This window comes from Onychostoma macrolepis, chromosome 04 (assembly GCF_012432095.1).
Source record: "Onychostoma macrolepis isolate SWU-2019 chromosome 04, ASM1243209v1, whole genome shotgun sequence".
NCBI classification, from domain to species: Eukaryota; Metazoa; Chordata; class Actinopteri; order Cypriniformes; family Cyprinidae; genus Onychostoma; species Onychostoma macrolepis.
The window spans coordinates 2,282,927-2,306,562 of record NC_081158.1 but is presented as its reverse complement, the minus strand read 5'-3'; the positions used below and the strand labels follow the sequence as shown (position 1 = coordinate 2,306,562).

The 23,636-nt window shown below is 39.2% G+C and overlaps 1 protein-coding gene across 1 annotated transcript; it reads right to left on the bottom strand.

The window, feature by feature from the left end:
• Window positions 1-13,401: 13,401 nt before the first annotated feature.
• On the bottom strand, window positions 13,402-22,028 carry LOC131539196 (alpha-tectorin-like). Its single transcript, XM_058773593.1, has 6 exons — window positions 21,872-22,028; window positions 17,679-17,863; window positions 17,404-17,564; window positions 14,072-14,317; window positions 13,687-13,849; window positions 13,402-13,515 (listed from the first exon to the last, which is right to left on the bottom strand). Exons 1-6 carry the CDS (start codon window positions 22,005-22,007, stop codon window positions 13,402-13,404), a joined length of 1,005 nt encoding a protein of 334 aa, XP_058629576.1. The 5' UTR covers window positions 22,008-22,028.
• Between the last annotated feature and the right edge of the window lie 1,608 nt (window positions 22,029-23,636).

Sequence of the window (23,636 nt, the reverse complement as noted above, 5' to 3'; positions counted from 1 at the left end):
TTTGCTTGTCAAACTCTTTCCACACTGAGTGCAGGCGAAAGATTTTTTGGCTCTTTTCCTTAAATCTTTCTGTTTGGTTTGAGACAAACACAAATGTTTTTCTCCAGTTTTAACATGAATTTTATCCTCACCTTCACTAAAATTCTCCATTCTCCTCATTTTCTTCAATCAACTCTGAAATAAAAGTAAACAGAGAAATATGAAATAAAAAGTGAATCATGATGTGACCATGAACAGAAGACAATTGCTATATTAAATGTTGATCATTTTGATGTGTTTTTAAAAATTATATGTCCCTGAAACTATTAAAAAAATATTGGCACAAATCCCGTGTTTCTATAGGGAGAACTATTAAACATGTTTGATCAACTACACAATTACCTAACATACACATTTTTTTTTTTTTAAAGTACCCAGTTCATAGAAAGTAAATTATATTTGATGCTTCAGCAGCTCTAAATATGATCCCTATTACAACAAATCTAAAACTAAACCACTTTATCATCTTCAGCAATCTTCATCTTTAATGAAGAATCAAGATTAAACACCAACCTTTGTTCTTCAGTATCTTCAATGGGTTTCATTCTGCAGGATTTCTGGGAGGAGCTTCAGAATTTCTGTCTGGAAATGTAGAATATTTTTTATTCATCAAAATATGAATTAATCAAATATAATCAATGTGAATATAGCCATTTATGTATCAAGTTATTCTACTATTATAATCATGTATTTGCCTGTGTGTATAGAGGCCTGTTTGAGAATGAAATGTGCTGACATTATCAAAATACATTGAAGCTGCACATCCTGTTTGGACATTAGATAAAATATATGATGGTGCCTCCTCGTTTCACTTAAAATTGAGGCCCGTGTCTACTTCCTAAAAACAGACTGGAGGCAGTCAAATAAGAAAAAAAAAAAAGGAAAAAAACAATAACGACTATGGGCCAATAACAATAACGCTCTTTTGGCGTTAAAATTGTACTGTAAGGTTTTACAGGTTTTAAGACACGCAGTGATGAATTAGCACTGAAAAGGCGTGGACAGTCATTTTTGCGCTTGACCTTATTGAATATGCATTTGTAGGAGTTTCCCTTTCAGATGCAAAATTTATGGCAGGAGAGTATTCAAATGAATCACCCAATGTGATTTACTAACGTTTATGCTGGTCAAATTACTGGTATTTGCACCATTATTTAACGCCCCCAAAAAAATATGTCTTAAACAATTTTGTGCTTGAAATGGCTGCAATTATTGTTGCTAGGAGGAGGCACCACAGAGAACAGAGAGCGGGTGGTAAAAGGGAGAGGATTTTTCCACACGTATTAATTAATTTGGAAAAAACACATTATCTGAAACATATCGTTTGCCAAGCCATGTTATTTTTAATTTGCTTCAGGAAATAAAAAACGACTTTGAACACTCGACTAGGAGTCATGCAATACCAGGGCTATCAAAGGTACTAACAAACCTTCATTTTTTGTCCTCCGGTTCTTTTCAACATACTGTGGCTTCTTTTTTTTTTTATTCTTTATTTGCGACTATGCTAATTTGCGCTGCGCTTGGTATATTGCGTTGGTTGATATGTAAATGAGATGTTGCATCTGTGTTCTTTAATTTACGCATTGTTAGTAAATCACCCGCAGAAATTTCCCCTCCCATCAGCGCTGTTTCAGAATTGCGGTCTCGCGCTAATTTTCCCTGTTTAGTAAAACTGGCCCCATGTATGAAATGTATTGAACATGCCTTGAGGGAAAAACTATATAAAGAGTGTGCAGACAGAGACACTAAAGATTCTCTGCAGAGTCTCTCAGCTTCATTATCTCTGATAATAAAATCTATCTTCTGGCGTCAAAACCTCAAGACTTCGAGAGTGATTTCTCACAGAAGCGGCAGAAGCCTCCACAGAAGAAGCAGATTTACTAAAATCAACAATAAATCAGTTTCAAAGTTTTTTTTATTTTTTTTTAACTAATTTACACATTTAGGCATTTATGTAATTGAAGCCCGTTTCCGCCACCTTGAGAAAAAATATAATTCTATAAGTCATAATAATGAGATACTTTCTCATAATTATGACTTAGGTTCTCGTAATAATGACTTAGTTTCTCGTAATAATGACTTAGTTTCTCATAATAATGAGAAACTTTCTCAAAATTATGACTTATTTTCTCATAATAATGAGAAACTTTCTCGAAATAATGACTTAACATCTCGTAATAACGAGAAACTTTCTCGAAATTATGACTTATTTTCTCGTAATAATGACTTACTCCACGCATGCGCAATGCATGAGTGACGGCACGCTAGCGACATCTGCTGGTCAAAGCCATGCAGGAACACTGCAAACATTGCTTGTTCTGTAATCTAAAGTGTATAATATATCATTAAATAACGATTTCAGATAAATTATCTGCATGTAGTCTTGTTAATTTGTAGCACTTACCAAGTTACTCTGCCAGATAGTTATGGCTTCAAACATTCCAGACTAATATTTCAGTTAAGAAATACAGGCATTTTATGAAGAAATGAAAGCCATTACGCATATCAACTTAATTTATAGATGTTTATTTAAATGATTTATTAGTTTTATTAGCTGTCCCTTTCATGCATCACATGCTTCATACAGTAAGCCATTTCATTCCAAAAGCACAAATCATCGTTGTTCGTTACCACGGCAACCGCTTGGTCTTCAGCGTCACACACCGCTTCTTGCAGGACAAACGCTTAACATGAAAAATGCTTAACGTAGCTTTAAGTACAAAGACAGATTGAACCAAATTCAGTAAACAACTTAATGACATGCATACTGTATATACAGGCATTCGGGTGGACCCAAAATATGAATGCAACGCAAAACAGCAACGCTTATGCAGCATTTTCTATAACGGTTTTCTAAAGGAAAACGCAACGCTTAACATGCAACTTTGGGTGTTGTGTTCAAATTCTGGGTTCTTATGCTTGCTTGTATGCATGATCAATAATACTGTATCCTGAATTGTACTTTAAGCCACATTAAGCATTTTTCACGTTCACATGTCCTGCAAGAAGCGGTGTGGGACGCTGAAGACCAAGTGGTTGCCGTGGTAACGAACAACTACGCTTTTGCTAGCGAGATGAGATTGGGCTACTGTATAAACATTGTGGGTTTATGCATGTGATGCATGAAAGTGACAGCTAATAAAACTAACAAATCATAGAAATGAACATCTATTCATTAAGTTTATATGTGTAATGTCTTTCATTTCTTCATCAAATGCGTGTGATTTTTGTTGGAATACATTCCTCTATATCTGTTTCTGCTGGTAAGTGCTACAAATTAACAAAAGACTACATGCAGATAATTTATCTGAAATCGTTATTAAATTATATATTATACACTTTAGATTACAGAACAAGCAATGTTTGCAGTGTTCCTGCATGGCTTTGACCAGCAGATGTCGCTAGCGTGCCGTCACTCATGCATTGCGCATGCGTGGAGTAAGTCATTATTATGAGAAAGTTTCTCATTATTACGAGAAAATAAGTCATAATTTTGAGAAAGTTTCTCATTATTACGAGAAAATAAGTCATTATTACGAGAAAGTTTCTCATTATTACGAGAAAATAAGTCATTATTTAGAGAAAGTTTCTCATTACGAGAAAGTTTCTCATTATTACGAGAAAATAAGTCATTATTACGAGAAAGTTTCTCATTATTACGAGAAAATAAGTCATTATTTCGAGAAAGTTTCTCATTATTACGAGAAAATAAGTCATTATTACGAGAAAGTTTCTTATTATTGCAATTTTTTTCCCCTGAATGTAATATTACTTACTAACTCATTATTATGAGAAACTAAGTCATTATTACAAGAAACTAAGTCATTATTACATTATTAAAGTATCTCATTATTATGACTTACAGAATTATATTTTTTCTCAAGGTGGCGGAAACGGGCTTCCATACAGAAGAGACCAGAACCTTACAAATAAAAATTGTTGTCATATTACTATATCAAAAGTAAGAGCGTCGACACAAAGATCGCGTCAATTTAAAATCTCATTCAAAAACACTGCACTCATATGTGTGGTAATTCACACATTCTATGCATTTCTGTTTTGTCTGTCTTTCTATTGTTAATATTTCTATTCATATTTTTTCATTCTGCCCCCTGGATTAACATACGAAAAGATCTGTGTAGAAATTTTGAAAAATAATATCATTTAAATTCTTCCAAATATAAAGTGAGGCTTGGATGTAAACATCCAAATGCAGTGATCGGGTAACAGCTTGCATTTAAAAATTTTCCATGTTCTGCCATTGCAATTGTTTTGAAAAATATGTCATTACATGAGCAGATGTTTTGGCTAACAATGTGAAACATTTATATGTATTGCACATGCTTTATAAGTCCTGGATGTGGCAAATAAATTTAAAGTACTGAGTTACCACAGGCTATGTTTGACTATGATCAATAATAAAACAAAATAAATTGATACCCATCTTTAGAAATCTCTACAGGCAAATAACTACAACATAATAATATGTCCATATCAATCTAAATATAGTTCGACTTTCTAATAACTACATTCACTGTAATAAAGTAATTGGATCATGTTACAAGTTTGTACAGAAACTGAAAAGATTCATTAAATTAACATTTATACTAACATCTCACATGGCTCAAATTAGGCTTGATGTAAATATTTATCAGTTCCAATACGTTTTAATGAAATTAACTAACAAATTTGATTCAAAAATATCTAAAGAGTATAAATGCTATAAATTTGATTGCAACATATAATCATTGCCGTTAATAGTGTTCATTGTCTGTTTGTGTCAGTCCTGTCTTGTGTTTCCCCTCCTCTCGTGCCCATATTTGGTTTGTTCCTGTTCCTTAGATTATTAGTTTATTAGTCTCCAGCCGTGTTTGATTTGTTCCCCACCTGTTACAGTTCTCCTCGTTTGATTTCCTTCTGTTTATAAGCCCTGTGTTTCCCTGTCTCCATGTCAGCTGTTAAATGTCATATTGTCGGTTTGGATGTTCCGTGTCTCCTGAGTTAAAAAATAAAATCTACGTTTTGGTTATCCCTCGTCTCCCTGGATCCAGAGAGGATCGTGACAGAACAGCTGACCAAAACAGTAACCTCTTCCGTTTTTTCCCCCGTTTTGTTTTCCACATTTTTGTCAGTTTCTTGTTCCGGTTTTTTGTTTCCCGCGGCAGGTCTTCGCCCTTGCCCAGATGGATCTCCCGTTCTATGAGTATGCAGCCGAGTTCTGTCAGCTCGCGAGGGGAATGCCGCTGGAGGACGCGGGCATCCTCCACCTTTTCCGGCTCGGAGCCAGTCTCCACCATCCCATGGAGCTCCCAGACACCACGGGACTGTGTTGGAGAGAGGGTATTTACCGGTGTCTGGGAAGCGTCCGGGCCCGAGCCGGAACTAGCCCGCCGGTCCACGGTCCACGATCGCGGCCCACGAAAGCCCGCCGCCATCCGCGGCTCAGTCCCACCAGCCGCCGTTCGCGGCCCACGCAAGCCCGCCGCCGTCCGCGGCTCAGTCTCACCGGCCGCCGTCCGCGGCTCTCCCTAGCCCGCCGCTGATCTCGGTCCAGGCAAGCCCGCCGGCAGAGAGTGTGGCAAGCCCGCCGGCAGAGAGTGTGGCAAGCCCGCCGGTGCCGGCCCCTCGCAAGTGCCCGCCTGTGCCGGTCCCTCGCAAGAGCCTTCCAGAGTGTCCGCTGGTCCCGTCCAGCACCGCGCTGCCAGAGCGCCCCCCCCAGTGCCTGCGCCACGAAGGCGCTCCCAAGAGTCTCCGCTGGTCCCGTCCAGCACCGCGCTGCCAGAGCGCCCCCCTGTGCCTCCGCCACGAAGGCGCTCCCAAGAATCCGCTTCCCCTGAACCCCAGCCCAAGACCACCTCTAATTTCCCCAGGAAAATTTTGGGCCGAGGTCTCGGAGGCAGATCCGCCATGGCCGCCGGACTCCCCTGATCCGCCTTGGCATCCCGAGTCCCCTGATCCGCCGTGGCCACCAGACTCCCCTGATCCGCCGTGGCATCCCGAGTCCCCTGATCCGCCATGGCCGCCAGACTCCCCTGATCCGCCATGGCTCCCGGAACGGGCGCCGCCCTGGAGGCCGTCTGTGTCTCCTGGTCCCTAGAGGCCTCCAGAGCGCCCACCCCCCCTCCCCGTGGATGTTGCTGGGCGCGGGACGCGCCTTCCAGGAGGGGGGAGTAATGACAGTTTGTTTACGTCAACTGAATTTTACTCTACATTTCTGCCATATGTACATCAATTTGACAGTCACCACTGATAAACTACTACTAAATATATTGTAGAAACATAATTTTCTGTAAAGCTGCTTGGCAAACGATTTGTATAATCAAAAGCGCTATACAAATAAACTTGAATTGAATTGAAAATGAAATTGCAGCAGCAACACTTCAGATGGATTCCTGTCAATTCTTATCACAGATCTCAAACTTTGACCCGACATTCAATAACAGTTTTTTACTCCAAACATTGACACGATCACACAAACAAACACACAAAAGTACTCAAAACCGCTCCGGTCTGAACGAATAAATTTTACTCTAAAAATCACATGGTTGACCTTTCAAGATGGTGGCTTGTTTGTAGACGTGTGCACTGGTTTGTCCTTAAAGGTGCTGTATGTAGGATTGAACTAGGTATTGCAATCCAAATTCAAAATATTGGAGAGGGTTTTTTCACCCGGGCCCTCCTCCTCAGACTTGATGCACACGCAGGTTGCCAGACTGATGACACCAACAGGAACGAGCGCACATGACGATGAATGACATGAAATACGCTGTGTTTTCCGCCAACTGGCAACCCGGGGTGCCAAAATACAATTGGGTAAACTGGCAGTGGGTGGGTTTCACAAACCAAAACATATACAGACATTCCGGCCCGGAATACACATTTTCAAAGGAGAATAACTGACTGTAGCATTGTTTTTCAGATAAACAAGTATGTTAACAGCATGTTTCTTAAATATCTGCAAAACATATTATGGTATTTTTATGCTTTAGTAGAGTCAAAATCCTACATACAACACCTTTAACTGTTTGATCTAAGTGTTTTACCACATATATCAAGTGTTTTTATGTAGTTCTAGTTGGTGTGTTCGGTCAGATAGCGTTTGTTAAAGAAGAAAAATGTAGAACCTGGTCAAAAGAACGCACACACATGAGTAACTTAAGAACATTCCCCTGTAACTAATCTAACTTCATCAGCTCGTAAAATGAGCAAATGACCAACCCAACGCTTCCATTCGGAGACTAGCGTCAGGCCATACTCCCCTTTCTACCTCGAGAGACTCGTAAAACATGATAAGGTGAGGATGAGCAGCCCGCGCTACATCTGTTCGGAGTTTAACAACGGATAATTACTCCTTTGGAGAAGCTCCAGAACCAGAGCGTTCGCGATACTGCGACCTCGCTACCATAAACTACCTTTCCGATAAACTAAATTTGACGGACTTACAACTTCGTCTCAGCAAAGAAGATCACCAGAGACACACAACGTGATACTCCTCATGACCTCACGACCTCAGCTCTGGTTTCCCTCCTTCTAAAGGAATGTGCCTTTTTCTTCTTCTTTTCCAAAAGGAAAAGAACACCCAACATTGTATGGACAAAGGATCTTCCAGAAAGGACTTCTGCTATTAAAAGCAATATACTCAAGAGACGATATTTGTATATGAATGTGGGATTTTATGTGTCATATATCTGACTGTAGTTATCAGAACTTAGGATATTTTAATCTGTGACTTAAACCATTTAGTAGGTAAAATTATAGGTGTTCAATATAAGTACCTCATGTTTGATATTGATTTAAGCCTTATTTTTATTCCAATAAGATGAAAAGGATGAATGTTGACTTTTAGCATCATAAGGTATGATTATAACACTTTATAGAAATCTGCTAGGATATTTGGCATGTGACATATTTATTAGCAGATAATGTATGCACGAAAAAGGAGTCGTGTTGGGCGGGGCTCCGCCCTACAGAGACAATGTGATTGGGTCAGACAGTGAATAGGATGGACTTAATTCTGTCCGATAAAAACAGACACCCCAACTTTGAACCCAAGCTCAGAACAAAGAACGGGGTGAAACAACTGGTGAAACTGCAAGAAACTTGGCTGAAAGTCTGGGCGTTGCCCCTCGATCGTGCTGTGAAACATCTGGCTGATCATCAAAAGACTTCAACACCCTGGCCACGTCTGACCAAAGAAAACTTGCAAAGCTGCTGCGTAAGAACTTCAAACTCGCTATTCGCGCGCTACCAGAGAGTCATCAAATCCAAAGGAAGAATCCCGAGTGACGTCACGCGACAACAAAATGTCAGCAGGAAAAGTCTTGGGTTTCCCTCCAGTAAACCCTCAAGTACAGCCTTCAATTTCAACTCACGATAAGTAAACAAACAAATCTCTTATTCGATGAAGCTGGTTGAATTGAATGAATCGTTAAAAGATAACAATAACTGAGTCTTCCGTTTGTGACGTCCCCAAGGTCGTCCTTATTCTCAAGAAAAGAGAATAGTTAACCTCCTTCAAACTGCTTTGATCTTGCCATAATATGTGTATGTGTGTGTATGTGTTTTGGTTATTTGTATTGTACCCTAGAATAGTAAATAAACGCTTGATTCATTTTTTTTAATGAATAGTCTGGTGCCTTGATTTTCAAATCTTAAATTATTTGCCATAGATCGTGTTACCTGTTGCTCAGGCAAATTTCCCAATCAATTCTGTATTCTTATCAACAATAAGAAGCATTGCTGAATTATACGGTATTAATACTCGCGGGACGAGTTGTTAATAAGGTATAAATTATACAATTTTGATTAATATCAATTAATCAGATCAAAACGAATTTCTACGATTTGGTTCCCTAAAGCTAAAATTTATAAGTGAAGGATAAAACCTTACAAATTCTTACATAATAAGCATACTTTTTTTTATTTTACTTGTTTGCGTTGCTACACGACATTGTGGATACCTGGGACTGGCGTGCCTTTTGGTGGTGTGGACTATTACTGCCGATAGCAGCGAGAGTTATTACGAGGTAACTGCGCTTTGCCATCGGCCACAGCGGCCTGATCTGTATGCTGGAACTGCCCTGGGATTGCTCAGGAATCATGGCCCAACGCTCCAGCTATTCTGGAGAGATTTGTCGAGATTTGTTGCATGGATTGCGGTTTTCTTTTGGAGAAATTTTGCGTGGTTTGTGATGCTTATGGACTCAGTGGAAATGGAGATTCTCAGCCGCGCGATGCCCGTTTGCTTCAATCAGGGTTCGTACAGAAACTCCAAAATGAAATTCCAGGACTTTAAGCACTACTTTTTTGGTTTTCAAGGACTAAAATCAGAGATCACAATATCGTTATTATCTTTCAAATTCTAATAAATAAATGAATAAAACAAAATGGTACAAATAACATGCAGCACATGCAAAGCATGTAATGGCTGTGGCAACTTTAACATTTGAAAGCATACTATGGCAAAGTTTAAAATTTCCTTATTCAAAGTGATTTTTTTTTTCATGAATATATGATTAACCTGAAGAGCAAAAGCTTCATCATACACTTGGAAAACTATGAGCTACATCACGTTCATGGACACTAGGGGTGTGACAATACATTTAGCTCGAGAGATGAGACAAAATATAGATACTTAGTTCACTAGAATGAGACATTATTTTTATACTATTTTCAAGAAATTTTCAATGAAAAAATATTTGTCTTTTAAATCACAAATAGCAAGACACTGAGCTCCGCAAAACAATGTAGTTGTATTTTGAAATATTTTTAGTAATCTAGAGCCGTAACTAACAATTATTTTAAATTAGGTAAACAAGTAATCTACTGATTATTTTGACAATTGAGCAATCTGATATTTTTAAGTAATAAAAATAGATCTAAGTGAAAAGCAGGCTTTAGGCTTTAGTACTACATTTATATATATTAAACTAACGATGAGACAATGATAATTGGTTTGAATAAAGTATCAGAAACCAAGTAATCACATGGTTTTATTGAACAACACTGTTAAAATACATAAAGTAATATGCCTATACTACATAATATGAACATAACCAACTTAAGTACATTAAGTATTATAAGTTTATAACAAATACCTCCAGAGGTGCCAGCAGCCTGGTGATGTTTCACTTTACAGCGTGATTCAATGACGTTTAAATCCATATAATTTTAATATTTGATCACATGCAAACTCAGAGCGAAGGTTTGAACTTTTATTTTGAAATTGCAATGTACAACAACAGAAATATGTTGATGTATTCTCCTGTGCTGTCATGGGTTTATAAGTTGGTTTCTAAAAGATTTACTTTCTAAATCTAGTGAGATAATGCACTGTTTTCCCAGATGAACAAACGTACTCTTTTAGTGTCGTAACCTCAGTTCCCTGAGATACGGAACGAGTATTGCGTCTTTGTCTTAAAGACGCTATGGGAAAATGCCTTTTTTCTCCTGAACTGAAGCCTTATTCAATCACGCAGTGAAACTGCACGGCCATTGGTTTGTGCAGTGTGTTAAAAATGCGGAGCTGCACGAGCCTATGGCGACAAAGCCCGCCAGAATGGGTGGAGCCATCTGGCTATATAAGCAGCCATTTCACCATAGGCTCCTCAGGTTACTTCGACTGAAGCGACGACTGAGTCGTGCAGTTACCTGCCTAGCACAGCAAGGTATGCAGTACTTGTTCTGTATAGTCAATACTTCACTCGTACTGCATCAAGACTGTACAAGAAATAGTGCTATAGATATTTGTATGAAATTGTGCAGGAAATATATATTTTGTACATTAAATTGTTCAGAAGAGAGATTTTGTGGGAAGCAGCACATAGTGCAAAAGAGTTAGTAGTGCAATGCTCCAGTAAACATTATTTTGTAGTGCAATATTCAAGTAAACATATTATCTTATTGAGTCTTTGTTGCAGGGAGTGTTTATAGAAAGTGTCTAGTGTGCATATAGTGGGACGAGTGCGTTACTACAGGTGGTTTGTATAGCCCACTCACCTGTGTGTAGCACACCCAGAATTGCACTTAGGAGAAATTTGTCAATAGTTATTTATGAGTTGGGGGGCTGAGGTGTTCATAGTTTCAGAGCGGGGACAGGGAGATTGGAGTTAAGAGCTCTCACAGCCTGGGGAAAGAAGCTGTTGAGCAATCTGACAGAACGAGCTTTGATACTCCAGTACCTTTTTCCTGATGGCAGGAAAATGTCCAGGATGGAGGGAAGAGGGGCACCGATGATCTTTGCAGCAGTGTTTACTGTCCGTTGTAGGGTTTTGCGGTCAGCAGCACTGCAGTTCCCGTACCAGACAGTGATGCAGCTGGTCAGCACACTCTCAATGGTGCCCCTGTAAAAGGTGGTGAGGATGGGTTGAGGGAGACTTGCCCTTTTCAGCCGACGGAGAAAGTAGAGGCGCTGTTGTCCCTTCTTGTTGAGTGACGTGACGTTGGTGGTCCAGGTGAGATCCTTTGTGATGTGCACCCCCAGGAATTTAGTGCTACCAACTCTCTCCACGGTTGAGCCGTCGATGGTCAGTGGGGGGTGATCAACAGAGTTTCTCCTGAAGTCCATCACAACCTCTTTTGTCTTACCCACATTGAGGGACAGGTTGTTAGCACCACACCATTCAGCCAGCTGTGCCACTTCCTCTCTGTAGTGCGTTTCATCGTTGTTGCTGATCATATATATGTATATGTGTGTGTGTGTGTATATATATATATATATATATATATATATATATATATGCAGCCTACCTGCCTCTGTCCAGTGACAGTTTTCGGGCATCCCTCCTCCACCCCAACTCATCACCCCTAATCTATTTTTATCTCATATTAGGGATAGGGGGAGTTCTCCAGGTTCGGGCCATATTCCGGGCTTGGAGCCCTCCCCCAGGACAGCACACTAAAATATGCTTACTATTTGCTATCAGATTGGATGTAAGGGTGAACTCGTGAAAATATAATTATTTTTTTGGGGGGGGGGGATTCTTTATAGATTATTTTCTATACCAACTGTATGTACTAAAGTTCAGCTTTCTTGTGTGTCAATTCTGTTGCGTCCCTTTTGAGCCACAGAGTGTAACAGTGGGTGTAACTTTTATTTTTAAGCACGCTTTTACAATAAAGGCTATTGTTCTCACAATGTCTGAAATACCACACTTACATTTTATGAAGAGATGCATTATCTCTCAATGACATTCATTCTGTGCAATACTATGTACAATGTAAGAAACGCTCAATGAATATTTAATTCACTCTAAACATATGAAACTACAATTCAAGAAAAAACATGTCACAATGTTGTTTTTTTCATTGCTAAGCAGGTTTATTCAAGGTAAGTGTGGTGTAGTGTTCACCTAAGCCTAGCCTTGAACAAGCAGAAAGACAGACAGCTGATTCGTCCACTTAATTCCATTTACAGTATAAATCTCCACCCAGCATGCTAAAAGACTTGTTTTGTATTTACTGTTTTTAATAACAATTTCTCTACAACAAATAAACAATAGATAGATACAGAGAGTTATTACTGTTTTGTTTTTTTCTGTAAATTAATTTTAATTAAAATTAAGAAAGGGAAGTGAGGTAACACTTTACAATGCGGTGCACAAATATGCATTAAATGCACAGATGCACAGATAATCATGAGTTAAAGTATAACTCATGATGAACTAAACCATTTATTAATGATTACTGCATCAGCAACTATATAGATATATGAAATTATAGATTTTGAATTAGTTAGTTAGTCATGTGCCTCACCAACTCACAACATAATGATACCCATGCAAATCATTAGCTAATGATTAATTAAAGCAGATAACTGGAAGTTGAAATGCATGCTTCAAAACATTGTGGTAATTAACATATTGTAATGTCTGAAGAATGACAGACAAAAGACGCTCTGTGTATGCTCTTTTTATTAGAACGCAGAACAACTGTTTACAGATGCACCAGCCTAACTAACTCGCTCGTCTCTCTCCTCCGGGTCCTGAACTCCCCACATTAATACTATCATTGCCGGTGCAAAACAAATAACAGCAATTTCCCCATGATTATAAAGTCTGTGCGCTACAATATGAATTTACACTATTAGTAATATAATATGTCATTAGGGAATTAATACTCTAACACATTTAACTAATAACAAATTATTGATTACTTAATCTATGAATCATATAGAATGTCCATTTGTTGCTGATGCAGTAATTATTAATAAATGGTTTAGTTATTCATGATTTATACATTGGCTCATGACTATCTGTGCATTTGTTAAGCATGAATTAATGCATATTAGTGTCATTAGTGTCACCGTATTGTAAAATGTTACCGGAAGTGCTTTCAAAAACATTTAAATTTCTGTAGGACCTTTTATTCATTAGGCTTACTGAGACCCTTCATGAGCCCCATGGTGATCGCTGCAGAGTGGCGGAAGTCCAAAGATCTGTGCCTTCTACTGCGCCGACTATGTCCATGGTCACATGGCTGAAGATGACATACAAAAAATTAATCTATGATTAAATACAGGCTTTCTACAGTGCAAAAGCTGTTGAATGCGTTTTCTTTTAGAAATAACTGTCATAAAAGGTTGATAAGTTGCTTGGATTCTACTTGGCAGTCAAAACAATGCAGTTAAAATTTACTGTCCAAACATACCATTGCACATCTGCCATTCTGTACAAGGCAAAGATGAACCTGGCAGTGCAGGAAGATGTGGTCAGAGATTCCTGAGAAGGTAAACATCCTGAAGGAGAATTGGCTCGTTGTCTCATTACCATTCTGAAGAACTTCCACTGTGCCATCTTCAGGGCTTGGGCATCTAGGAAGAGAGAAGAGTTTTAGAAAGGAATGCTATAAATGGAAAATTAAGAGCATGGCAAGGTTTGAATGTCTTGTTTATTATGTACTTGGTTAGCAGGGCTGTTTCTAGGCGTAGGTGAACTAAGCATTAGTTTTTTTTCAAGAGCAAGCATATGGTACAATAATTTCTTAATCGGTAATCAATTTCAACAAATTTAACCATTTAAACAAAGTCACTCACTCTCCAATGATCAGACTCCAGCGAAGATTATAGTCAGAATCATTAACTGGTGTGGCCCAGCAGTTGTCCAGAACGGTTGCAAATTGATTTCTATCCACTCCTTCCACCTCAACAGCCACATATACCTGCTGGTTTATCTGCAGTTGCTCCTCCCCATCATATGGGCTAGTAAACTGTGCATCATGGTAGGGAATCATGCGGATCTGGTATGTGCCCTGGCCAGCAGGCAGCTCCTTACTAATCACACTGTGAGCAAAAATATATAAAAATTTCAGCAACAATGACTTAAGTAAATGGTTCTAGCTCACGGCTCATGTCTAATGAGACTTAAACCACCAGCCTTTCAATTACCAGCACGATTTTAGCCCCGATTTTCACTTGCCGCCAGGTTTTGTGAAATCGCTGACAAATGCCCGAAATCAGAGGCAAATAGGCGCTCGTTCAAACGAGTGGCAATCACGCAGTGTGAATGATCAAAAACGCTATCTGAGAAAATGGCCGATGTATTGTTGACGCCCGTGAAGTATTTGGCATGCTAAATATCTGGACCTGTCGGTGATTCAATATCATGCTGTGTGAAAGGAGTTCTGATTGAAAAATAAATTGACGATGACCTACAGCCAATGAGAGAACAAGATGCTGTGATGGGTGTCTGAGGCTGGAATTGAACTCGTGTCTTCTAGTCGACTGAACGGCCTCTTTACCACTGAGCTATGGTGGATGATAAATAACAGATGGACCCAAGGGCAGATAGATGACTGAATAAAGAGTGCTTTACTGAGGAGTTCAAGTTCAAAAGTACAACAAAAAGGAAGCCATGCTTCCACAGAGAAAAAACACAATAGACTTAGCTTTCTTGGTGAGGGTAACACATACATAGTAGGCTTAAGACTGAACACAACTGAAAGAAAGCAGCATGCTTAAATAGGGAAACACAAACGAGATCATGACCCAGAGGTGGACGAAATCAAGTGCTAAATGAGTAGAAATACAATGAATTCTACAGAAGCTGGGGCCACCTAGTGTTTGGGAGAGTCATTACAAGCTGCAGCCTTACAGATACAGAGCAGCGGGAAGTTCTGGGAGGAGTTATATGAAACTTACGTTTACGGACCAGACAGATGCTGCGTCCAAATTCGCCTACTTATATACTAAGCCCTAAAAGTACTCTTTCTAAACTCATTTTGTGAAAAAAAAGTACATACTTTTGAGTATGTAGCAGAATAGTAGGCAAGCTTTGGGACATACTACTTCGTCATAGCTGCTTCTTTAATGGACGCTCTGTTGCTTAGTTACGTGCATCCTGTAACTGTTTAAACTGCCCTGTCAAAAGGTTGCGAGTTCGAGTCTCGGGCCGGCAGGAATTGTAGGTGGGGGGAGTGAATGTACAACGCTCTCTCCACCCTCAATACCACGACTGAGGTGCCCTTGAGCAAGGCACCGAACCCCCAACTGCTCCCCGGGCGCCGCAGCATAAAAAACGGCTGCCCACTGCTCCAGGTGTGTGTTCACGGTGTGTGTGTGCACTTGGGATGGGTTAAAGGCAGAACACGAATTCCGAGTATGGGTCACCATACTTGGCTGTATGTCACTTTCACTTCACTTTAATCATCTTGTTACAGTTAATATCATCCACATTTCATTTAATTTGATTTCCTACCATATTGGAGAGAAATAAAGAAGCACATCGTGGGTCTTTCATGCCGAGAACTTTGCTCATGTGTTTGCATAATGATGCATTTATGATGCATAATGATGCAAAGTTAATGACCAAACGTATCATTATAAAAGTTCACAGTGTTGCTGCAGAAGAAATATAACGTGTATAACATTAAATTAATATTTTTTTCATCAGGTTAGACATTGATTATTTATCACTCAAATCCCTTTCTCTACCTGTCCATCGGTTGCACATATCCGCCATGTTTGTATTTTTGTTTTGTTTTTTACATTTTTTTAATGCATGTTTGTAGTTCTAATCGAATCCCCCGTCCATGTGTTGTGGGCAATATTAGCCATTAGAGTGTGCATCGATCTGCACTTCGAATTCTAACCGGAAGTAGTAGACCATCTGGCAATCTTTGGCATACTTTTTAAACATACTATGATTTGGGACATACTAATTATATTTTCGAATACTGTTTAGGATGGATAGTATGTGAATTGGGACGCAGCAAATGTTATTCCATCATGTAATGTGAGCACAGCAGCAAATGAATGCTACCCCAGATAGTCGTGCAGTGTGAAAACAACGCTAATCCAACAACTTTGAAAATGGTGCAGTGTGAACTCAGCATTAGGCAATGTGACACCACAAGATCAGCATTACTACAGACTTACTAAGGCTGCAAACCTGATTTATAAACCACTGTAACCTTTATAAACAATTTTAAACCGTTTTGCATAAGGTGGAAATTCTCTGTGAGGATTTGAGTACATAATAGGTAGCCTCTGTCATGTTCTAAAAGATAGACAGGTTATATATTACACAGTAAATGCAATCAGTCCAAATGAGCGAAAACATGGTGATTTTGGTAAACCACCAATTCTGCTTTGCCTTGATCACTGCAGTTAAAATATTGATTGTACATACTTGTTAGGGATGTCCCGAGTCAACATCAAGGATTGGGATCGGAGCCAATTAAGCATTTTTTAAAATTATCCTTAGAACGATCCTTATTTTATATCAGCTGCATGCCGGTGATGTGCAGTAGGTGCACCTTCCAGGAGGTTTGCCAACCTCCAATAAAAGGAAAAGAAGATGCTCAAATGTGCATACATGATGTGCGAGAGCCAATGAGGTCTGTTCTAGCACCTCACACATTCAGGCTTCTGTGTTTAGAGTAGTTGATGCATATTTCATAATGAATCACTCAAAAGTCTCCCACAATTTCTCCTACTGTAACCATTTACAATTAACCTGCTCTTATCATCCAGTGGCTGTATCTCCCTATTAGTGCTCCTGGATCTTAGTACTGCAATTGACACTATCGACCACAACATTCTTTTATATATGCATGTGTGTATGTTTACATATACACAGTACACACATTTTATGTAAATAAATTGATGATGCTATTAATTGCGATGAATTGTTTGACAGCATTATCATATACTTCATATATGTCTGTGTGTGTGTGAGTGTGTATGTGTACCTGTTTATATATCCCAGTGGGGACTTAAACCTGAATAGACACAGACTCATGGGGACTTGTGTCATGGTGGTATTGGCAGATACTCAATATTGAATGACTCCGATCGGATCGGGGGCACAAAATACTTGATCAGGACATCCCTAATACTTGTATTTAGAAGACATTGTTTAGCCTTACCCGCCTTCAGCTCGGATACCCATGGGCATAGATAGGGTCTGGATCAGAGGATACACACATGAGAATGTAATGTTTGCCCATCTCTCTCTTGTAATGACATTCTGGCCAGTGTTTCTTGTGGACTGAATGGAGTTTTGGTAGATAAAGTGTGTCCTGTTGCTCTGTGAGGAGATGAACAAATGTCAATCTCAAGCTATAGACAACTTCCTAGTCATTACACATATGTATGGATCTCATTAGCATAGCATTAGCAACAAAAATGGAAAAATCATTACCATCAAAGTGGTACCACATAAGTGGTCTTCATTGTCAAAATGAAACACAAGTCTGTCATTCTCAAGGGTTCCTTTGCAACTTGGGTCGTTTAGGTGCAGGTGCTCAGGACGAAAACCAGATTCAAAGAGCTGGCAGCGGGATAGAGACATGGAGCCAGTGCTGCTGGCACAAGACTCCACAGCATCTGTACATAAAGAATTCCAAAGATATATAAAATATTTTATGGTGTTTTTGTAAGACTTATATTTGGTGTTTTTACCTTTATTAAAAAGTATGTGATAGTCACTTTCACAATTTTATTGTGAAATAAATATTTATTGTGAAAGTGGATGATTGTAATACAATTATCTGTGTTGGTTAATCACTGGGCAGTTCATTCTTCATTTTGCCTCTATTGCCCTCTAAAGCCCTACCAGATCGACTATAGATAGAGGGAGATGGCAGATTAAAAAAATAGGAAAATATCAGAGAAACAGAACATTAAAAAGGAGGATTACGATTAGGCTAGAGGTAGGACCCGCGTAAATATCGGAGCAGCTTTACAGCGGTGGAGGAACTCAAGGAGCGGGAAGGGCTTGAATTGGACGCCGAGGTTGTGTTGTTTCTTTTTGATAGGTGAGTTACGTTGATTTTGCTTTGTTTCACACAACTTATCTGTGTTGGCTTTTGCTTGAATATGCTTGTGTGTCATCTTCACTTGTTTCCACAATCGTTGTTGCCATGTTTCTGTATGTACGTGTGGGGCGGAGATTTCGAAATAGGGGCGAGGTCTTGTTGGGGTATGGGTGTGTTTGTTTTGGTGCTTTCAAATATCAACATCGTTTGGCAAAAATCTCTTAGTGCACCTTTAATTATTGCCTTCAGAATTGGGTCGGGGCAGACGCAGACTGACGCACAATAATAATCTACCGGTCACTATTACTCTGTTGTCAATAAATACACATGACGATGGTGATGCCACCGACGTTTACATTCTCTGTGTGTGTATGTGCTATGACTTCTGACCCTGGGGTCCCATGAGGAGCTGGTAGCTGCCTCAATTGTGTCTGTAGCGGTAACCATAGTGATTGTATACTATTGTCTATGACAGAGCTGGTGATTTTTCAGGACTAAAAAAATTGCACTGCTGACAGCTTGGTCCCCCCCACTTAAAAAATCTGAATGTAGGCTCCACACAAATTAATGATAAAGTGGTCATGTGATGCGATTTCATGTTTTCCTTTGTCTTTGGAGTGTTACAAGCTGTTTGTGCATATACAGGTGCATCTCAATAAATTAGAATGTTGTGGAAAAGTTCATTTATTTCAGAAATACAACTCAAATTGTGAAACTCGTGTATTAAATTCAATGCACACAGACTGAAGTAGTTTAAGTCTTTGGTTCTTTTAATTGTGATGATTTTGGCTCACATTTAACAAAAACCCACCAATTCACTATCTCAACAAATTAGAATACTTCATAAGACCAATAAAAAAACATTTGGTAACACTTTATTTTAAGGTCTCTTAACTAGTTGCTAATTAGCATGCATATTAATAGAATATTAGCCATTTATTAGTAGTAATTAAGCACTTATTAATGCCTTATTCTACATGACCTTATTCTACATTCCTAATCCTACCCAATACCTAAACTTAACAACTACCTTACTAACTATTAATAAGCAGCAAATTAGGAATTTATTGAGGGACAAGTCGTAGTTAATAGTTAATAAGTGTTCCCTATTCTAAAGTGTTACCAAACATTTTTAGTGAATTGTTGGCCTTCTGGAAAGTATGTTCATTTACTGTATATTTACTCAGTACTTGGTAGGGGCTCCTTTTGCTTTAATTACTGCCTCAATTCGGTGTGGCATGAAGGTGATCAGTTTGTGGCACTGCTGAGGTGGTATGGAAGCCCAGGTTTCTTTGACAGTGGCCTTCAGCTCATCTGCATGTTTTGGTCTCTTGTTTCTCACTTTCCTCTTGACAATACCCAATAGATTCTCTATGGGGTTCAGGTCTGGTGAGTTTGCTGGCCAGGCAAGCACACCAACACCATGGTCATTTAACTAACTTTTGTGGTTGTGTGGGCAGTGTGGGCAGGTGCCAAATCCTGCTGGAAAATGAAATCAGCATCTTTAAAAAGCTGGTCAGCAGAAGGAAGCATGAAGTGCTCCAAAATTTCTTGCTAAATGGGTGCAGTGACTTTGGTTTTCAAAAAACACAATGGACCAACACCAGCAGATGGCACTGCACCCCAAATCATCACAGATTGTGGGAACTTAACACTGGACTTCAAGCAGCTTGGGCTATGAGCTTCTCCACCCTTCCTCCAGACTCTAGGACCTTGGTTTCCAAATGAAATACAAAATGTGCTCTCATCTGAAAAGAGGACTTTGGACCACTGAGCAACAGTCCAGTTCTTCTTCTCCTTAGCCCAGGTAAGACGCCTCTGACGTTGTCTGTGGTTCAGGAGTGGCTCAACAAGAGGAATACGACAACTGTAGCCAAATTCCTTGACACGTCTGTGTGTGGTGGCTCTTGATGCCTTGACCCCAGCCTCAGTCCATTCCTTGTGAAGTTCACCCAAATTCTTGAATCGATTTTGCTTGACAGTCCTCATAATGCTGCAGTTCTCTCGGGTTGGTTGTGTATCTTTTTCTTCCACACTTTTTCTTTCCACTCAACTTTCTGTTAACATGCTTGGATACAGCACTCTGTGAACAGCCAGCTTCTTTGGCAATGAATGTTTGTGGCTTACTCTCCTTGTGAAGGGTGTCAATGATTGTCTCCTGGACAACTGTCAGATCAGCAGTCTTCCCCATGATTGTGTCAGTGGCGGCTGCTGGTCTTTCAAAGAGGGGAAGCTCATTATAACATCATAAAAATTGTCCATTTATTTATACGTAAATTTCGAGAATTCTTCCCTACGTTCCTTTTCAAGAAAATGCTCTATGACCCTGTCGTACCAACTAGGTGTCTTTTCCAGTGACGTTAGCTTAGCCTACTGAATGAATGAATGAATGAACAAACAATCTAAAATATTAAACTCGACGGAGGAAATGTGGGAATTAGGTTAAACTGAAACAAGGAATGTGGTGTATAATAGGGTTGTCATGATACCATAAAAATGTCTTACGATCTATACCAGCTTAATTTATAATTCAATTCTACAAAATGAATCAAAATTTAATAAATAAATAGATGTAAGTGAAAACAGACAATATTATTCTCTGAATACTTAATTAATGTCGTAGGGTTTGATACATAAATATAATTTAATTTAGCTCAAAGGGAATCATTTATGATTTTATAGGGAATTTGAACAGAATCACTGTTTTGCGGCTGATCACTGAGTCGGCAGCGATTCACTGAACGAGCTGTATAACATTAATTCTGCACTGGATATTAAAATCCAAAATATAGTGAAAACACTATTAATAAGCACAGTAACAAGATCGGCAGATTAAGACATTAACTTGTAAGCACAAAACACAAGATACTTCTCTTTTAAATATAAATACGACTTTTTTAAAAAGTGAGCTTTTTTAGGCTATGTTTACACAACAAAGATGTAGTCAAAAATGGAAGTTTTTCCCTTGCATTTTTAAAAGGTTTTACGTATACACGACAACTTTTTCAAAATGATTTGTGTTTACACACATCCGCGAAAACTGCCAAAAATGCTGTATTACGTATGCCAGGCCAGTAGTTGGTGCTGTCACCTTGTTAGTAAACAATACCTGTAGGGAAGTGACGATTGGCTCTTTGTGGGCAGGAGTTCCATCACTAAATTCATCACATCAATTGTTGCTCTACTCCTCAATCATTGTGACAGCAGCTTGCGCACAGATGTAAACAAACCAGCAATATGGCGAAAGCAGCGAGTAATATTGTCTGGACGGACGATGAAAATCGACACGCACTGCGCATGTCTACATACCTAACACGTACTGTGCACGCGCATGACGTGACCGTTTTCAAACATTTCCATATTGGGTGTTTACATGGAAACGATAGCGGTGACGTTTTCAAAAACTTGCACTTTGAAACCAGTTTTCAAAATTATGCGTTTTCAGTCCCCAAAATGCCGTTGTCGTGTAAACGAACAGGCAACACGCATAAAAAGTTTAGTTTTGGCTGAAAATGTTGTTGTGTAAACGGCCCCTTAGATTAATGTGTGAATGCACAACAAGTGTGAGAGCACTTACCAAAGATTTCAGGATTTGGTCTTTGTTCATGCAAGCAACCACAGCCATAGACACCGCTTCTCTCCTGACAAACCTCATTTTCAGTGCAAGTATTACAAACTAAAACAGAAAAATGACATATTGCACAAAATGACATGGAAGTATGCAGTTATTTGGATCCTGCCCTATATATGTGTGTTGAAGTATATCAGTTCATCTGAATGGCTACAAAAAATATATATATATATATAATAAAAAATAAAATAACCAGTGATAAATTAGCTCAGAATTTATTTGATTCAACACTCTAGACTAGAGCAGCAGTTTTCAAACCCCGTCCTCGCACCTCACACTTGATTCAGATAACCAGCTCGCTGGAAGAGAGCTCCATGCATGAACTGCGTTCCAATTGACATGGTCTCTACACAGTGTTCATTGTCCCCTACACCCTGAGCACGGGAAATCTGTTGAAATTTACTTCAGTTCGGAACATTCATTCACAGATTTTCGCTACGCCACTGCCTGCAGCGTCTTCACACACAGACTAGAGAAGTGTGATAATATACTGGTACCTCTGTAAATGAATACAATTTAAATTCACGACTCGCACACTTGAATGCCCTTTGAATCGAACGTATATGCTCGCTTCGAACTGGAATCATGGCGGAAAATTCTGTGATGTCCAATTCGCAAAGCACTTATGGTCAAATAGAACGAACGTCTGAAGTGATAAGAGATGAAGAGACAAAATGTGCAGAGTGGGGAGGCGCGAGGACTGGAATTGAAAAACGCTGCTCTAGTGTGTTAAAATTAACACTGAAGCAGTGTTATTTAGATAATTAAGTGATTAACTGAGAGATGATTGCCCATAGTGAGGACACCAGATGTTAACAAACAGAATCACTGAAGGAAAGAACAAGATAAGACAAATTTAAAACTCACTTTGGATAAAAGCGATGAGTAAATTTAAATGTAAAAAAAGAGAAACACAACTTCAACTGACAGCCACAGCCAATCAACTGAAATAAAGATATCTTAATTTGTAGCACTTGTATACACACTTATATGAACAGTAACAATGGTGTTGGTTTTACTGTATTAAATGCAACAGTAGGTACAGATTTGCACAAATCTTTTGCGGTATTTTATAAATGTCGGAAAAAAAGTATTGCAAAATGACGGCGTTTTCATTAACTGATGTTACGCAACTAAAACAATTTTTTTCTCTTGCGATAAGTCATGGCAACGGATTTTGGTAGAGTTATGTATATCGTAGCCACTGCACAAGCCATTATATTTAATCAAAGGAGGCGTAAGTGTGTATCTTTACAGAAGCAACGCGGAGAGCCACTTCTGGGACACTTCTGGTATAAACACAAGCATTGACTACAGTGGCCATGATCAGCTCCAGTGGCCATGTTGGAGCCGTAACGCACTGCAGACGTGTGCAGTTGTCTAAACATTAATGGCAAGGAAAGCCAATTAACAACTGGGCTCCGGCACCTCCCCCAGTGGAAAAGTGGTATCAGTGGTAAGTTTTAATTTGGTTTGTCATACATTGTAGTCTAGACCGCCATCAATTCGTAGCAGTGAACGAAGAGGTATCATATCAATCACAAGTGCAGTATGGAGTACCTCAAGGCTCAGTACTAGGGCTGTTACTTTTCACACTTTACATGTTACCCTTGGGAGCCTAAAACTTGATGGCTGCTCTATCAGTTATTCGTCATCAGTTAGGAACCTAGGTGATCTCCTTCGAAAGCCACGTTTCTAGCATTTGTAAAAC

Excerpts from the sequence above, each read along its gene's own strand:
- LOC131539196 (XM_058773593.1), bottom strand. The coding sequence starts at position 22,007 with ATGTCATTTTGTGCAATATGTCATTTTTCTGTTTTAGTTTGTAATACT. Across the intron at positions 17,864-21,871 it reads ACCAAATCCTGAAATCTTTG|ATGCTGTGGAGTCTTGTGCC; the intron begins GTAAGTGCTCTC and ends CTTTATGTACAG. Across the intron at positions 13,516-13,686 it reads AGAATGGCAGATGTGCAATG|CCATGTGACCATGGACATAG; the intron begins GTATGTTTGGAC and ends TGTCATCTTCAG.